The sequence below is a fragment of the Ambystoma mexicanum genome, chromosome 14 (assembly GCF_040938575.1).
Source record: "Ambystoma mexicanum isolate Mex_15411 chromosome 14, UKY_AmexF1_1, whole genome shotgun sequence".
Lineage (NCBI taxonomy): Eukaryota > Metazoa > Chordata > Amphibia > Caudata > Ambystomatidae > Ambystoma > Ambystoma mexicanum.
In genome coordinates this window covers 217,980,302-217,995,436 of record NC_090940.1, presented here as the reverse complement: position 1 = coordinate 217,995,436, position 15,135 = coordinate 217,980,302, and the positions used below count along the sequence as shown (strand labels likewise).

At 45.4% G+C, this 15,135-nt stretch overlaps 1 protein-coding gene across 1 annotated transcript in view; it reads right to left on the bottom strand.

Annotated features, from left to right (window-relative positions):
• Positions 1 to 15,135, bottom strand: part of DMAC2L (distal membrane arm assembly component 2 like) — a 586,679-nt gene that overhangs the window by 442,577 nt on the left and 128,967 nt on the right. Inside the window, exon 2 of the mRNA XM_069638980.1 lies at positions 6,847 to 6,957. Within this exon, the coding sequence (XP_069495081.1) occupies positions 6,847 to 6,957 (111 nt within the window). The remainder of the gene's footprint in view (positions 1 to 6,846; positions 6,958 to 15,135) is intronic.

The following is a 15,135-nucleotide window of genomic DNA, read 5'->3' as shown; positions in this document are numbered from 1 at the left end:
ACATGTGCTTAAAGTTTTTGTAAATAAACTAAGTGCACAAATAAAAAAAATAAAAAAGTAGGTAATATTCAGAATATATTGAAGAAATAATCAATTCAACAGCTTTGACACCATATTTATGAATATCATACAAAATACCTAAGTACAGGTCAGGTCTGGTTGGACCTCATCAGTAGGGTGGAGCTGTGCCTCTCCAAGAATAGTGAGAAAGGGGCCTGTAGGGATTTGGTATTTTCCTGCATCCTAATGGAACCTTTGGTCAGTGTATTGATTGACAATGGAGTGTTAAGGGTTAGAATGTTAATGTGTGAATGGGGTTCTATGTGGTCAGTTGGGAGATGTAAGCCTACCTGGGAGGATGCAGGTGTATGTTGCCCTGAACCCAGATGTACCTGACATTATATGACTATCATAATGTACTGGAACTACACCTGAGGTCATGGTCATCTGTGGGGAACAAGGAGTTCTACATTGGCGACGAGGATGCTGGCTGTGCTGGGGGGGACAGCATTGAAGATGGCACATACACCTCCCCCCAACCCAAGAAGAAGACCTCCCAGGTAGGGCGAGCGCTTAAAACTATAGGCGCAGAAGGGCCCAGCGCATGGAGCTCAGGGGCAGAAAGTAAGGGGCTGCGCCAGAGCCAGGGGCCAGCTGGCCTGTCACTAGAAGGACAGGTCAGGGAAAGAGGAAAGCAAGAGACTGAGGAGGGGCTCAGGGCCCAGAGACTGATTGCTTAAGGGGTCTGGGACCACTAGCTGCAGCATGGAGGGCTTGGTGCCCATGGCAGTAGCAATTTGAAGAGGCCTGGGGTCTAGTTACGCCTGGAAATTATGAGGAGGCATGCTGTGCAACTGAGGACTATAAGCCCAAGGCAGTAGCAACAGGAGAGGCTTGGAGCCTAAGCTGCGCCGGGAAAAGAAACAATGAGGAGTGATGTTGTACAGCTTGAGGCCTGGAGTTGGGGCAGCAGCAATAGAAGAGGTTGGGAACCTAAGCTGCACCTATATGTTAAATAGAAGATTGGTGGCGAATGTGAAAAGCGCCTGGAGCAGAGGAGGGTCCTGGGGGGACATTCCAGCGTTTGAGGGGGCTTGGAGCCCATACCTGCACCTAAGAGACTTGTAGCCCGTGGCTGCACCTTAGGGGCTTAGAGTCCATGTGCAGAGATGAAAGAATATTGCCCAAGACAACATGTGTAGTGCCTGGAGGGGCAAGGGCCCATTTGCAGCAGCGCTAAGGAGGTGCATGTAGGAGCTATCACTTATATGAGGTGATGAGGATCTTTGAGGGCATGTTGTCAGTAGTTCCTGAGGGGCTTGGAGCCTACTTAAGAACTGAGAGATGCGGTAGGAGGCAAAGGGAGTACAATTTTTATAGCAGGTGGCTGGCAGCAATGAAAAGCAGCATTATGAACATACCAGGAAAGGAACGCTTCGGGAGGTGATATTTACAAAAGGAAGTGTGGCAGATGGATTGGTAAATCCATTTCTGTTGCGGGCCGCTGCATTTCCGCCCGTTGGAATTTTTTTTCAAAAAGCTTAAGTTGTGAATGATCTTAATTGCCGGAATGAATAACAGAGGTACTTTTAAGTTAAGAGATGATGCTTTCACGAGCGTAAGTAAAGGAAGCAATTTGGTCTTGCCTTCATTGAATTGGTTAAGTAGTTATAATTAGTTATTGATTCAGAATCTGTTGTCATGTGAGGCCTGAATGGCATTTGGACAGCGTGAGTGCATGAGAGAGTGAACCTGTATGTTGTCAGGTGTAGTTTCTTGTGGGATAGGTTGTCCTGTAATAGGGGTACTTCATGGAAGTTGTTTATGAATATCATACAAAATACCTAAGTACAGGTCCGTACCACAATTTTTTGCCTTTGCATCATAACATTACCATGTATTTGTTGACAGAGGTAACAGAGGCCACGACTTTTACACACCCCCCGTGCACACCTATCAAACATGCTTACTACCACTTGCAAGATACCTCTCATACCAATGTACCTACAACATAAATACCAAATAGCATTTCAGAAAACACTATTACTACGCATATCTCAATCTCTTTATACTAATATGCAATTTTAACCTACTTAATAAAACCTCACATTTGGATCACTTAATCCCTTACCATATTTATGAATATCATACAAAATACCTAAGTACAGGTCAGGTCTGGTTGGACCTCATCAGTAGGGTGGAGCTGTGCCTCTCCAAGAATAGTGAGAAAGGGGCCCATGTCTGGATTCTCCTAGCAACTTAGGGGGAGACCCAAAGTTACTTAAATATGCAAAAAACAAGGCGATTCCTGGGAGTCCCTCTGCCAGACATTAGTTCTGGTTACAAGAGACTTACCCTTATCATGTGGTAAAGCCATAGGACATAGAGGCAGATTTTGGCGATACATCAGCAGATTTACCAGCAAAAATGTAATGAGGCTCTTAATGAACTATTCGAATACTACGATAAGGCAAGTTAAACACTAAATGTAGTATTCATCTTTAATCATTTCAGATTCTTGGCATGTCTATTTTCACATTTGGCTAGTCCTTGACTTTGTATATGAATACCTTCACTTTAAAAACACAAATGGCTGGCTTATAGAAAAGTCAACCAATCATAATGTTACTCTGTGCTATTATTGAAGGGAAGTGAAAAATAAGATCAAAACTGACGTGTCCCTTTAAGTAGCCATGCAGCTGCACAGAAGGCTGATTTTAAGGAGAGTACTGTACAGTGGTCCTGAACCTGTGGGCATAAAATATGTTAGGCTTACAAAAGAAGAGCAACCCATATTCCACAGGCTCTATAACAATGTCTAGAACCTCATATGATGCATGGTAGAGGCATACACTATTTACAACGCCGACTAGGCGCAGGCCTAGGGCGGCCGATTGCCAGCAGAGAGGCATTTTATTGCAGTTGTCATTTTCAATTTACTGGTTGTCATTTTTTAAATGTAAATGCAATTTTGTTCCTCCGAGTCTGGCTGATCCACAACACTGCGAGTAATTTTAAACTGTTAGCAGTCATAACACCCTGACAGCTAAAGTCTTTGATGGCCAAACTTGTATAAATGCTTTATATTTACAAAAGCTTTATTGTTAGGGTGACTTTTGATTTTTTTAAAACAACATTTCAGAGGTCTGTGGCCTCCCAAAAGGTGGAGAAGTAAAAATGGTGAAGAGTAAATCTGAATGCACAACTGCATCAAGAAACCTCTGAAAGGATACCCAAAGCCATAGAAGCGTGAGAACAAAAACAGTGTGCTAAAGGTGTGCCGTAAAGATATTCATGCAGCCATTTTTACAGAAGCTTCACAGAAGCTGCTCAGTGCTAAGCAGGCAAGCGGCATCCCCACTGGGTTTATCATGCGTCTTTGATGACATTCTGCTGCACGCTCAGTACAACCAAGAGTACCAACTGCAAAGTATGTTACACAATACATAACTGTGATGTTTATAAGTAATCTTTACATTAATTATATTTTAAATACAAGCTAGAACTTTTACTGTGAATCAATACTTCAAACGATAGCAGGATATCTAGATCTATACACACAAATCTCAAAATGTTCCTATGTATTGTACAGTCCAACCAACTCTACGGAGTTAAACATTTGAAATTACCTTAAACGCAAGCTGGCAAGACCCATAACCTAAACCACACCCACAAAGGTAACATTGTGCTGTTACACCCAATCCATTGCTCAATTTTACTCTTGGAGCGTTGGGTATTTTGAACAATTGTACAAACATCAAAGATGTAAACAGTATTTACCACTTCATTTGTTATGAAAGATGCCTGCCTTTTGCAGCTACGAGGAATACTGTTGCTTCCCACACCAGTGTTCAGGGTCACCCATATCCATTACGCCAGCCTGAGGATGTACAGCCAAATATTCCAAAAACCTTCTCCAGCTGTCTTTACTCTACTGAGGTGTTTACTTGTGATTTTGCCACATTTTAATGGCGTTCCAGCCCAAGGGATTGGAGGTACCTGCAGCAGGTAACTTGCCTTATTTCCATTTTGCCCCTGCTAACACCAGAGCTGTAACCATGAGACAGGGTTGAGTTAATTTTATTTAACATTTTTATAAGATGTGCCTGTACCCCTTGCATATCTTTCATTGTTAGGGAGAATTCTCTTAGAAGTCTAATTTCCCAAACCTAGTGAGTCCCCCAGCAGCTTTGCTGGATTTTTGGGGTTTGTTTTTTTCTCCTGCTAAGAGCGAGACTCTTTTCCTCCCACTCTTAGACATGATTTGAGGTGCTTTCTGACTTTGTATCTGTTCATGGGCTATGGGGTAACCTCTTTTTACTCCATAGGGCATCATCTGTTTTTGTATGTGTGTTACACAGCACCCTCAGTGCAGTAATACAGGGGTGTCATAGTGACTCCCCAACATAGACTCCATACCCTGGGACTGACTACTCTGTCTCTCAGGGCATGTAAAGTCACCATTGGCTTTACTAGTCCAAAATTGTGAATGGAACCAGTACAAAACATCATATTGTGGAAGTACTGGAAGGGGTTAATATACTTGCCCCTGGGTCTGTTTTCAAGGGGGCATTGTCCAGTCCCCCCTTGTCGAGTTTCTGGCTGGTGGCAGTGGTTACCACGCGAAATATTCCTTCGGAATATTCTCTATGGGATTTTCCCATTGATTTTAAACTCACCACTTTTTGGTGCAATGTTAAAGATACCGCCGCTTTATTTATTTAATATTAAATCTACGGTTGGGTCTTTTTGCCAGAACTCGGTTCCAAAATGGCGTTTGTGTCCGTCTCTGTAACTCTGACCAAGGTCGAGCCCTTTGTTCCATTATTTTGGCGGGCTTCTCCACAGAAGCCCTCCAAGTTGTGCCACTCTGCCTGGGTTCCATAGGAGGGGTGGAGTGGGGAATAAGCACCCTGGACTGCGTTGCCTCGGCAACCCAAGTCGCACTCTACTCTGATTGGCCTAGTGGTGAGCCGCCCGGCTCACCACTTAGCATGTGTGATTGACAGCTAGGCTGATGAATGGGGGTTTTTCTGCATAAAAGCAGGGCCTTTGGGACTGGAACTTCAGAAGTTGCCACAGGACCTAAGAATCCGAAGAGGGAAGAAGCTGAGCTAACTGCAACCAACGACACCACCGGTAAAGCCCTGCTGCAACGAACTCACCACTTTTCCAACGACAAGAGAAGATCTTCTGCTGGAGAGTCTTCTCCCTTTGAGCAGTTAGGACCAACCAGTTTGCCCTTTTTCGCTTCCAAAGACGTCACTTGGCTGAATCGCCCGTGCCAAGCACCCCAGCGGCCGGATAGCTAAGCTCACCACTTTTGACCGCAAATAAAAGGACCGCACCTTTTAATCGGGAACTCCGCGGCTGGTTTCATCCTTGTGCAGTGCAACGACTCCACGTCCCCTCCTCGACGAGATCTTCTCTTCCCCTGGTCGGAACCACGAACTTCAACCACTGCCAGGAACAACTGCCCCCGCTGGAGCTTCCTTTCTCTTTAAGGTACTGTGTCCTGCCTGGCCTCCCTTTCTACAGATTACTAACTGTGACCCTTAAATCCTTGGCTTCTAAACTGAGTTGGCTCCAGGCCTTCTAACTATATCTTTTGAATCACCCGAACCTCTTTTGAACACTCTGCAAAGACTTTCAGTGCACTTTAAACCGTGTGATCCTGGGCACATTTCGCTTTGCTCCATTTAAAGTGGGCCGAACTCTTTTCTTTTATGCTCTGCCTCTTCTCTCCCTTTTTAACCTAAACTATTGGAGTGCCATCTAGGGTAAGCGCTCACTTCTGTCTTAACAAATAGTTGTGCTTTAACCCTGACTTGTCTGATAGTTATTAAGGGAGGTGTGTATACTTACCTGACTGTGTTTTAACTTACTTTTCATTGAGAGTGCTAGTGTATTGCCTAAAGTGTGTCTTAAATAAATAACGCTATACTTTTGATACAGAGCTCTGGTCAGTGTTTGTTTGCTCTACTGTGTTTTGGCCCTATTGTGTATACTATGCATACTGCCCTACTCTTCTTGAGAGAAGTCTGACTGCTCAGCCACAGCTACCAGGTAAATCTGGGTGGTGCAGACGGCTACCAATTGGGTTTACTGCTTACTCCTGTAGTCTTAATCTTTTTGCAGTGTTCCCCAAGGGAACTGCACAGGATTCTGCCTAACATTCATATGTAAACTTTACCATTTGACAAGACCGAATGTTGAAATGTAATTATGTTGCATTACTTTTAAAGAAGAGTCTAGGTGCTTCTCGGAGTGACAACAGGCAATTTGTGAGAGAAACCATATATATAAGCATTGAAACCAAAATTCCTTGTTCCAAACTTCTCTCACGTGTGTCCAGTTGCCAGATACCTTTGTTCTTATCCTTCCCTCTAAAAGCTAAAAGACCTTCTCTGTCCCATTTGATCCTCCTGTTCATGACAGGCCCAAGTAATTAGTCTAAATTTACAGACCACCTAGGAAGTTATACTTTTCTTCCAGACAGGTGCCAGGGCGGTACGAGCCTTCCTTTCACATGTGTACACCTCGAGACATCGTAGATCACAGGATCACGCACAAGCACCTAAAATGCTCGGTTAAGCAAATATTTTCTGGATTTGACTGCCCAGTTTCCTTTCGCGTTTGGGCACAAACCGCATTAACGATTGTTAAGCAAAACAACTATACCACGCCCCTTTTGTCTATTCACTCATCTGGCAGAGACAAGATTTGATAAGGCTGAATCAGGTACTCTCACTGAAAACAAAAGTTTAAGTTCTGCCTTAAGTGTGAACCATCAATACACATCTCAATCCGACCTTCCCTTGGGGTCAAGATAATAGCCTTCCTTACTTGTTGAAAACAGCATTCAGCCATCCCCAGAAGTGTCTGTGGCTTCCTAGAGATGAAGGTTTCGGCAAGAAGAGCGGCTGGATGCACTTTCGAAGCAACATCATGTGATACCTGGAAAGGAAGAATTAAAAGGATTTCAGTAAAATGTCGATAATACTGTCCTCTAATTGCCCGAATTAAAGGCCACGTTTACGTTTTGAAGTGGCAACACTATATAATTTCATATAACAGATTGATATAATCGAGAAGAAACCTTGTAATGGCAACATTGATGACATGCATCTGTTGAGCACTTTGTATAAAGGTATGTAAGTAATGTCAATGGTAGCACATTCAAGCATTCATGTTTTAGTCTGTCTTCTTTGGTAATAAATTAGATTAACAACACGGTAGACTCAGGACTATCGGTGCAAGTAAAACCTGACATGCTGTTTGTTAAAAACAATGTAGGACATTCGGTTACAGGCTTTCAGCTGGTAAAAAGATGGCTACAGGGTATTATGGGTCTAAGAACAGGGTCTCTGTAATATACTCGAAGTACACCTCAAGCAGAAAGCAACAGCAGACCATGTCCAGATGCAATCTTCAAATGTCATGAATAGTGGCAGGCCATCCTGAGAGTTATTCTCAAACAATGTTATGTAAGACGTGTGGCATTTCCAACCAGCGAACCAACCGCTGGGTTCTTAAGAAACACGCACCACTTTGGAGGATTCAACAACCAGGTGCGTCTCATCATTCTCGGATTCTAGAAACCAGATATTTTAGCCATAAAAGGTCATGAATTGAGCTAGTTTCTGTTATGAAAAGGTCACCCGAGGTGGTTCATCAGACAAAAACAAGAGATGAGCAGACAAAGAGCCAAGGAAAGGACCAAGAGAGTAATGCCAAAACTAGCAATTGGCTTGCAGAAAATATGGCCGTAATTGGATTTCGGGAGCTGAAGACAGTGTCTTGTCAGCTTATATAACACAGGACGGGGAAAGAAAGTGTGTGGGTGTCTGCAGGAGGAGACGTGTACAGAGTAAGATCAAAGGAAGAGGTGGTGACAGGAGAAGTGAAGTGGGTGGTGAAAGGAGGAACAGAGGAGGAGGTGGTGAAAAGAGACGAAGAGGAGAGGATATGTATGTGTGTATGTGATATATTAAGCGCAAACCTAGCTAGGAAGCAACAGAGTGCTGTACAAGGATCTATGAAGGCCTACCGATTCTACTTTTGCAGATTGGCAATTTCATCAAATTGTTTAGGCCAATGTTGACATTTTTCTTTACCACAAACAGCAAGGGAGACACCCGCACTTCCCCCTTTCTATACATCGTACAGAACTTACAATCTGTAGGTTTGTGGTAAAGAAAAAGTGGAACAAAATGCAGCAAAAAGATTTTCGGTAAAGATGCCATTTGGCAAAAGTGGGTAATACTCTGCACAAAAAGGGAGAGGTGCTGTGGAGGAGGAGGTTGATTGAAGTGGTGAAAGAAAGTGCTGAAGAAAAGGGACCGAAAGAGGAGTTCGGAATAAAGAAAGAGCTGAGAAGGGAAGAGGGGAACCACATCTCTGGCCTTCAGGGTCTGAATAAGTGCGGAGGAACAAATGTGTGGAGAAGCATGAGGAAATAGGACAGTAAGTAGTAAAGGCATAAAAGAACTGTCAGGAACAGGTCCATTAGGTACAAGTGAACAACAAGGCGGAAATTAGATTGTTCTGGAGAGCTGTAGGAACAGAGGTAGTCACTAGCCTAGAGAAGAGTCTGTGAAGACTTTGAGCAAGCTTGGTCTCTGTAGAACCCTTCACAGAGCAGGAGTGGCAGCTGGGAACTGTGGATTTAGTGTGGGAACTAAAAGCAAACAAATCCATCTTCAAGCGCCTAAAGAGCACCCACCAAAATGACTGCATTTACACAAAAGATTGAGTGACGCCAGGAAGAGACCCGGAAAGACAGAGATGGTTATTTTGAACATTCGAACAACTGGAGAGATTACCATTCTGACCCACTATTTGAGATAAAAGTTCACAGAGCCTTGTAAATAACATATTAATGAATTGTTAGAATTCATGCACTTCTGGTTTGTGTCCTTTGTGGGTACCAATCGTCCTAGTGAGAGATGTCAGAAGTGGGAGCTACAAATGCTAGCCTGGACAACAACCCCAAGTCTCCATTTCCAACATTGAAGTTCGTGAGGGCAACTGTATGGCAAACCTGTCTTTCTAAGCCACAGAGGAAGCTGCAAGGTTCAACCTCGAAAGCACAGAGAACGTTGAGCTGTCTCCACGAGGCTGGGCTCCAGTTTCCACATGCTTTAAAGGGTACGCAGCATTGATAGCGCGGCCTGGAAGCCTCAGGCAAAAAAGGTAACGCACAAAAGCACAATGTGCTATGCCCTGGGCCTCTGGCACTACGTTTTCCAGACAACACAAGGTGGGAACCAGGCAGCCAGAGGCCAGTGCCCACAGCAGGTAAGTGGGGGAGGGGGCGGGAGCAGGTGAACGCCAGGGCCGACATTGCCACATAGCAGCTGGAGATTGGGGAGTGGAACGCCTCCGGACAATGACCGGGAAAGGGAAGCACACAAAAAGGTTGAACCTGCGGAATGTAGTTTTTTGTGCTGCAAATGCGGGTGCGTTCTTTTGTGCACGGCCCGTAATCATAGAACCGGCGTAATGTTGCAGTTTCCAGCAGAGAAGTATAGCTGAATTCTCCCAAGTCAGACTTATCAGTCAACTCTGAGATGGATGGGAGGTCTGGTGTGATAAACTGTGATTATCAAGTGCATGTGACGGTCCGGCTATTTAATCATGGGACAGAGAAGTTTGTGGTCCAGGAGGGTGATCCCATTGCACAAATTATATGCAAAAGAGATATCCTCTGTGTCTCAGAAGTGGTATCAGGCCTAAACCCCACTGTTGGATTGGAACAGCAATTTGGCTCTACTTACTTACCCAGGGAAGCGCAGCCAAGGTTCTCCGATTGTTCCCAAAGTTCCAGACTGTTGGGAAACTGGCCAGTCCAACAGAGGATGCAGGCAACAGCCCAGACTAGCCAACACAGTCTGGAATTTGCTGCAGCCCAATGTAATGATTGTCCCTTCAGTTGGCTTTTGGACAGCTTATATTGGTTGAACATGAAAAACAAAGTTGGTCCCTACTTTGTGGCGACAAAAGGCGTCCTCAACAGAGCAAAATATAAGCCAAATGGGGCTTAACAAGGCAGTATCAGTTGCTGTGCCACCACCTTTTAGAACGACAGTCATAGATCGGTTCCATGTGATATTTTCGCCGCAAAAATATCGTGATGCAAAAATATCGCCATATTAACGAAAATAACAAATGGACCCTGCGGGGGACACCCCCGCAACCCACGCATCATTTTTTTATGTGCGCCCCCGCACCTAATATTTTCGCCACCAAAAATATCGCCTATGGCCGTTCCCGACGACCATATGTTCGGCGATATTTTTGCTGGCGAACATATTACCTGATACCCATAGATCTTGCGCGTTTACATGTGTTCACCGGCCATCAAGGAATGGCTAAGACACAAGCTCACATCTTACACCACTTCTATTGGTTGGGGATTTACTGAGACATTTAATTCATACAGAGTCATTGGGATCACTTTTCAATAACCCCAACGTCTCACTTCAGCAATATGTGTAGAATACGCAATTATAGCTAGAAGTCAGTGGTACTCAGGATAGCTCACACCGCAGCAATTGCCTTGCCTCCATTCAAACCTGGGTGGTAAGCAGATACTTGAAGCTCAATTCCACAAAGAGTTAATTTGTCCTACTCCATCACCCATCTAGGTAGGATACAGCTCTGGGGTGACTAAACATGCACATCGAGCTTCACACCATACCTGGTCCTGACTGCCAAATTACTATAGACCGTACTCTTCAGACAACATATCAACAATAGGCCCAAAGTGCCTATTACTAACTAACCCTCTTCCTTCAGATAAAACCCTTCTCAGAAGATTTCAGAACCACAGCCAAGACCATGGTAATAACTCACATTGGTGGGGGAAAACACACTCCTCTCTAGAGTTCTGGCAACGCACCTGGACTCACTTAGGGGCACCCAACATACAGTGAAACAATTTGTAATGGGAAACAAGAAAAATGACCACATTTCTCCCACCTAAGGTAGCCGCGCTGGCTTCCTATCCCAACCAGAATACTGCCTGCATTACCTATATGCTATGTTATGTCAGGTTATACCACGCACTGTTACAATTGGCATGGGCTCCAGGCGCTCACATTGTTCTGTAACAAAGTGGGTTGGGTAGGTTAGTGGGGAAAGAAGGAGTAGGATAGAGGTTGTGCTTTGTATTGGTGCTTTTAGAACCAGGAGGAACTGGCGTCTGTGCGAGTTTGTTTTCTAGTTGTGATTCGATTGTGCACACTGGGGTTGTGTCCAGAACGGCAACCTCCAGTGATTTGGATGTTTGTTTGTGGCAGTTCATTTTCCATGGTGTATGTATGTGTTTGTGTGAGGTGGGACTGATCCGTTAGATTGTGTTAGATATGTGTGGGGTATGCTGTAGAGGAACGGGGAAGGTTAGTGGTTGGCACAGTGTGTTTGTTTTATTGTTGGTTCCGGAATCCATACCGTCATTGGATTATCTTGGGTCCCCGTTGATATTGTTGTCAGCGCCTGTTTTATGCTAATCATTGTCAATTGAATAGCCAAGTCTTCAGTCGTTTTTATGAAGGTATGGTGGTCTTCTGTCATTCTTATCTCCTTCAGGATCCAGTTCCCTAAATTGGCAATTAGAGATGAGAAAGCAGTTCCTCAGAATTTTATTTTTTCATATTGTTTCGATTTGAAGGTCGTCGCTTGATCTTAGGTTTCATTCTGGTTGGTAGCGGTTGATCTTGGCCTGGAGGAATTTGGCTCCTTGTCTATGCAATGATTTGTGGGCGATGCAGAGTGCTTTGAAGTTAATGCCTTTTTTACTGGGAGCCAGTGTAGGCTTCTCAGGGCTGGCAAGGCTATAAGGCAAACATCGCTTGCAAACCCACCTTTGTGGCTAAAAAAATCTGTAGCTCAAGGTGAGTCATGCTCATTCAGCAGCCATGCCATCAATGGGCTTGAGATGTATGTGGCACAAAATTACAAAAACAGACCTTTGCTTACTATGTCCTCGTCCATTGAAACACCATTCCGGTGGAAATCTGGACCAGGCCAAAAATCTTACAGTTCAGTAAGGATCTCAAGCCCTTAGCATTCAGTCAATATCTATGTGCCTCCTACACTCCAAATGCTTGTTAGGCAGAAACCTGTGCAGTTCCCTTGGGGACCACTGCAAAAGATTTAGGACTACAGGTGTTGGCAGTAAACCCACTTGGTAGCAGTCTGTACCACCCAGATTTACCTGGTAGCTGTGGCTGATGTCATGATCACTGCTTCCAAGGAGTAAGGAACAGCCCAACATCCTTGGAAGCAGGCCCCTAACCGTTATCTTAGGCACCAGCCGGTCCCCACTGGGACGTTTTGGACCTTGTCCTGGCGCCGGTGGCACCAGGCTCATCAAAGTCATCGGTCCCGGCACTGGAAGCGCCGGGCTCATTTTATGTATGAAGATGCTTGGGTGGACTTACCTGCAGCAGACCATGCTGCTTACTTACCAGCCACTTAGAAGTCCTCTGTGAACAGGAACTACTTTCTTACCTAGGTGGGGCAAGCTCCACTCCCTGGATACAGCACTGGAACTCTTCTGGAACTGGAACTCTTTTCTTACCTAGGCGGGGCCGTGGAGGAAGACGCCTCATCACTCCAAGGCTATTTAAACCACACCCGATAGATGAAACGTGCTTCGCGTTATTCTGCATCTGCAGCAGAACGCTCACCGAGTCTGTTCCAGCCTTTCTTCTTTCGATCCTGAACCTGCAAGAATTATACTTACCATTCCTGTATCCAGTCAACAACAGCACCTGCAAAGACAAGAAACAACAGGTTAGCAAGGCAACCTTTACACGCAGTGCTTACTCACCTGATCCATTGGCTGCGGCCATTTCTTCACGCTGCACCTCCGCCTGTGAAGACGAAAGCATTGTTATTATTTACCGGCACTCCGCGAATTCCGGATTTCTTCACGCTGCATCGCCGCCTGTGAAAACAAAAGAAGAGACATTAGACAGGTATTTACTTACGCCTATCGCGCTCGTCACAATAGAATGCCTGCAAATACTCCGGCGTCTCTTCAGCACGAACTAAGCAGCAAGGGAAAAAGACAGTTTGAGCGCTTGCATTTACTTACTCATTTCCAGGCGGTTCACTCCATCTTCCATCTCCAGAGTCCTGCAAGACAAAAAGGGAAAAGCATTATACAGAGTCCTGTTCAATATTAACGTGCCACGCACCTAAAGACTATAAAGACTAAAAACGTGTCCGGAAACTCACCGCTCGTGCAGTTAACGACGCTAACGATTCTCTGAGTTCAAGAGGCCTATGTTTCACCAGTGAAGGAACTGGCAACGGCACCCTGCACCAGACGCAGATGGAGAGTCCAGCATTCACCTATCTAAGGTGAGCACGTTGACCTGGGGGTTCTACGGAGAAGCTAGGAAGAGAGGGAGAGAGAGAGGGACATTCAACAACCCAGACCCTTAACCCCCATATTCTTTCACCTGCAGAAACCTCACCCTTCGAGTTCGACACACAGTGAGAAGAGGTTCGACCCCAGAAGCCAATCGAGTCCTGCACATCACTTTTCGAGTCGCAGACACCTTCCTGCCAAGACCAGCGCCTCCGTGGGAATCAGGTGAGCGTTACAGAACGCGAAGCCCACCGCAAAACTCCTACCCAGGCGCAATGGAAACCTCAGACACTGATCAATTAGCCCAGTTGCTCGGGGAATTAAGAGAAGAAGTACATGCAGCTCGTCAGGAAACAAACTCTCTAAGAAGAGAGCTGATAATTTCCAAGGAGCGAACAGAGGACCTCGCTAGGCAATTGCTACAAACGCAGGCAGGACAGACACCTTTGCCCGCTCCAGGAGGAAGTTACCCTTCTGCATCATCTTTAAATCCAGTGCAAATCAATCTACCCGGTAATGTGCCATTGGCTCCGCCCGAGCGCTTTTCTGGTGACCCAAAGAAATTTGCAGTGTTCATCAACCAGTGCCGCCTACACTTCTTATGTCGACCAGCTGCATTCCCAACGGATCAGACCAAGGTGGCTTTCGTGCTTTCTTATCTCAGTGGCAGCGCAGCAGATTGGTCGATCCCTTTAGTCACCAAGGATGATCCGGTTTTACATGATTTCCATGCCTTCAAGTCCAGCATGGAGAAACTGTTCGCAAGACATGCACAAGGGCAGGCCTTGGACAATGAACTTCTTTCATTACGACAGGGTAATCAAGACCTCTTGACCTATATAGCCTCATTCAACAGACTTATAGTGGAAACTCAATGGCCCGAGGATAAGAGAATAACGCTTTTCTACCGAGGCTTGCGTGGAGAGCTCAAGGATGTGTTAGCTCAAGTTGTGAATCCTCCACAAGAATGCTCAGACTATATTGACTTAGTTGTCCAATTGGACCACAGATTACAGAACAGGAAGGCTGATCGTTCCAAATTTGATACCCGAGTGTTTTCTAAACCACAGACCTCTACTAGGGGAGCTGACACTGTGGAACCCATGCAAATAGGGGGCATGAAAGGACCTTTAACCCAAAAGGAGCGGGAAAGAAGAAGAGAGCTGCAATTATGCCTCTATTGCGGAAACTCAGGGCACTTTCTTCGAGACTGTCCAGTGAAAACAGCTAAGAAGGCTGTAGGAGCCGCAGATACCTGTACCACAAATTCTGAGCAGGGAAACAACCTAGCCCGACAAGTGTAGAGGTCCTCTTGCCGAGCGTTAAGATCTGTCCCGTGACCTCGCATTTCGTGGTGCCCATGGTCCTCATTAGTCCTGATCGTCCGGATCGTTTGCATGCAATTGAAGCTTACATCGACAGCGGAGCAATCGGTAATTATGTGGACCGTGAAATGGTATCAAGGATGAACCTACCCCTTGTCCCTAAGGCAGTAAAAGACGTCATTACTACAGTGGATGGCACGGAGATAGCCTCCGGACCAGTAACGCACGCCACCCAAGAAGTGACGCTAGTGAGCCAAGATGGACACCGGGAGAAAATCGTGTTCGATGTGATCAAGGCCCCTCAGTTCCAGATCATTCTGGGAATCCCTTGGTTAGAGAAGCACAATCCTCAGATCGATTGGCGAGCAAAGACGGTTCAGTTTCCAGAATGTTTTACCACTTGTTATCCTCGGCCTGATGTTTCAC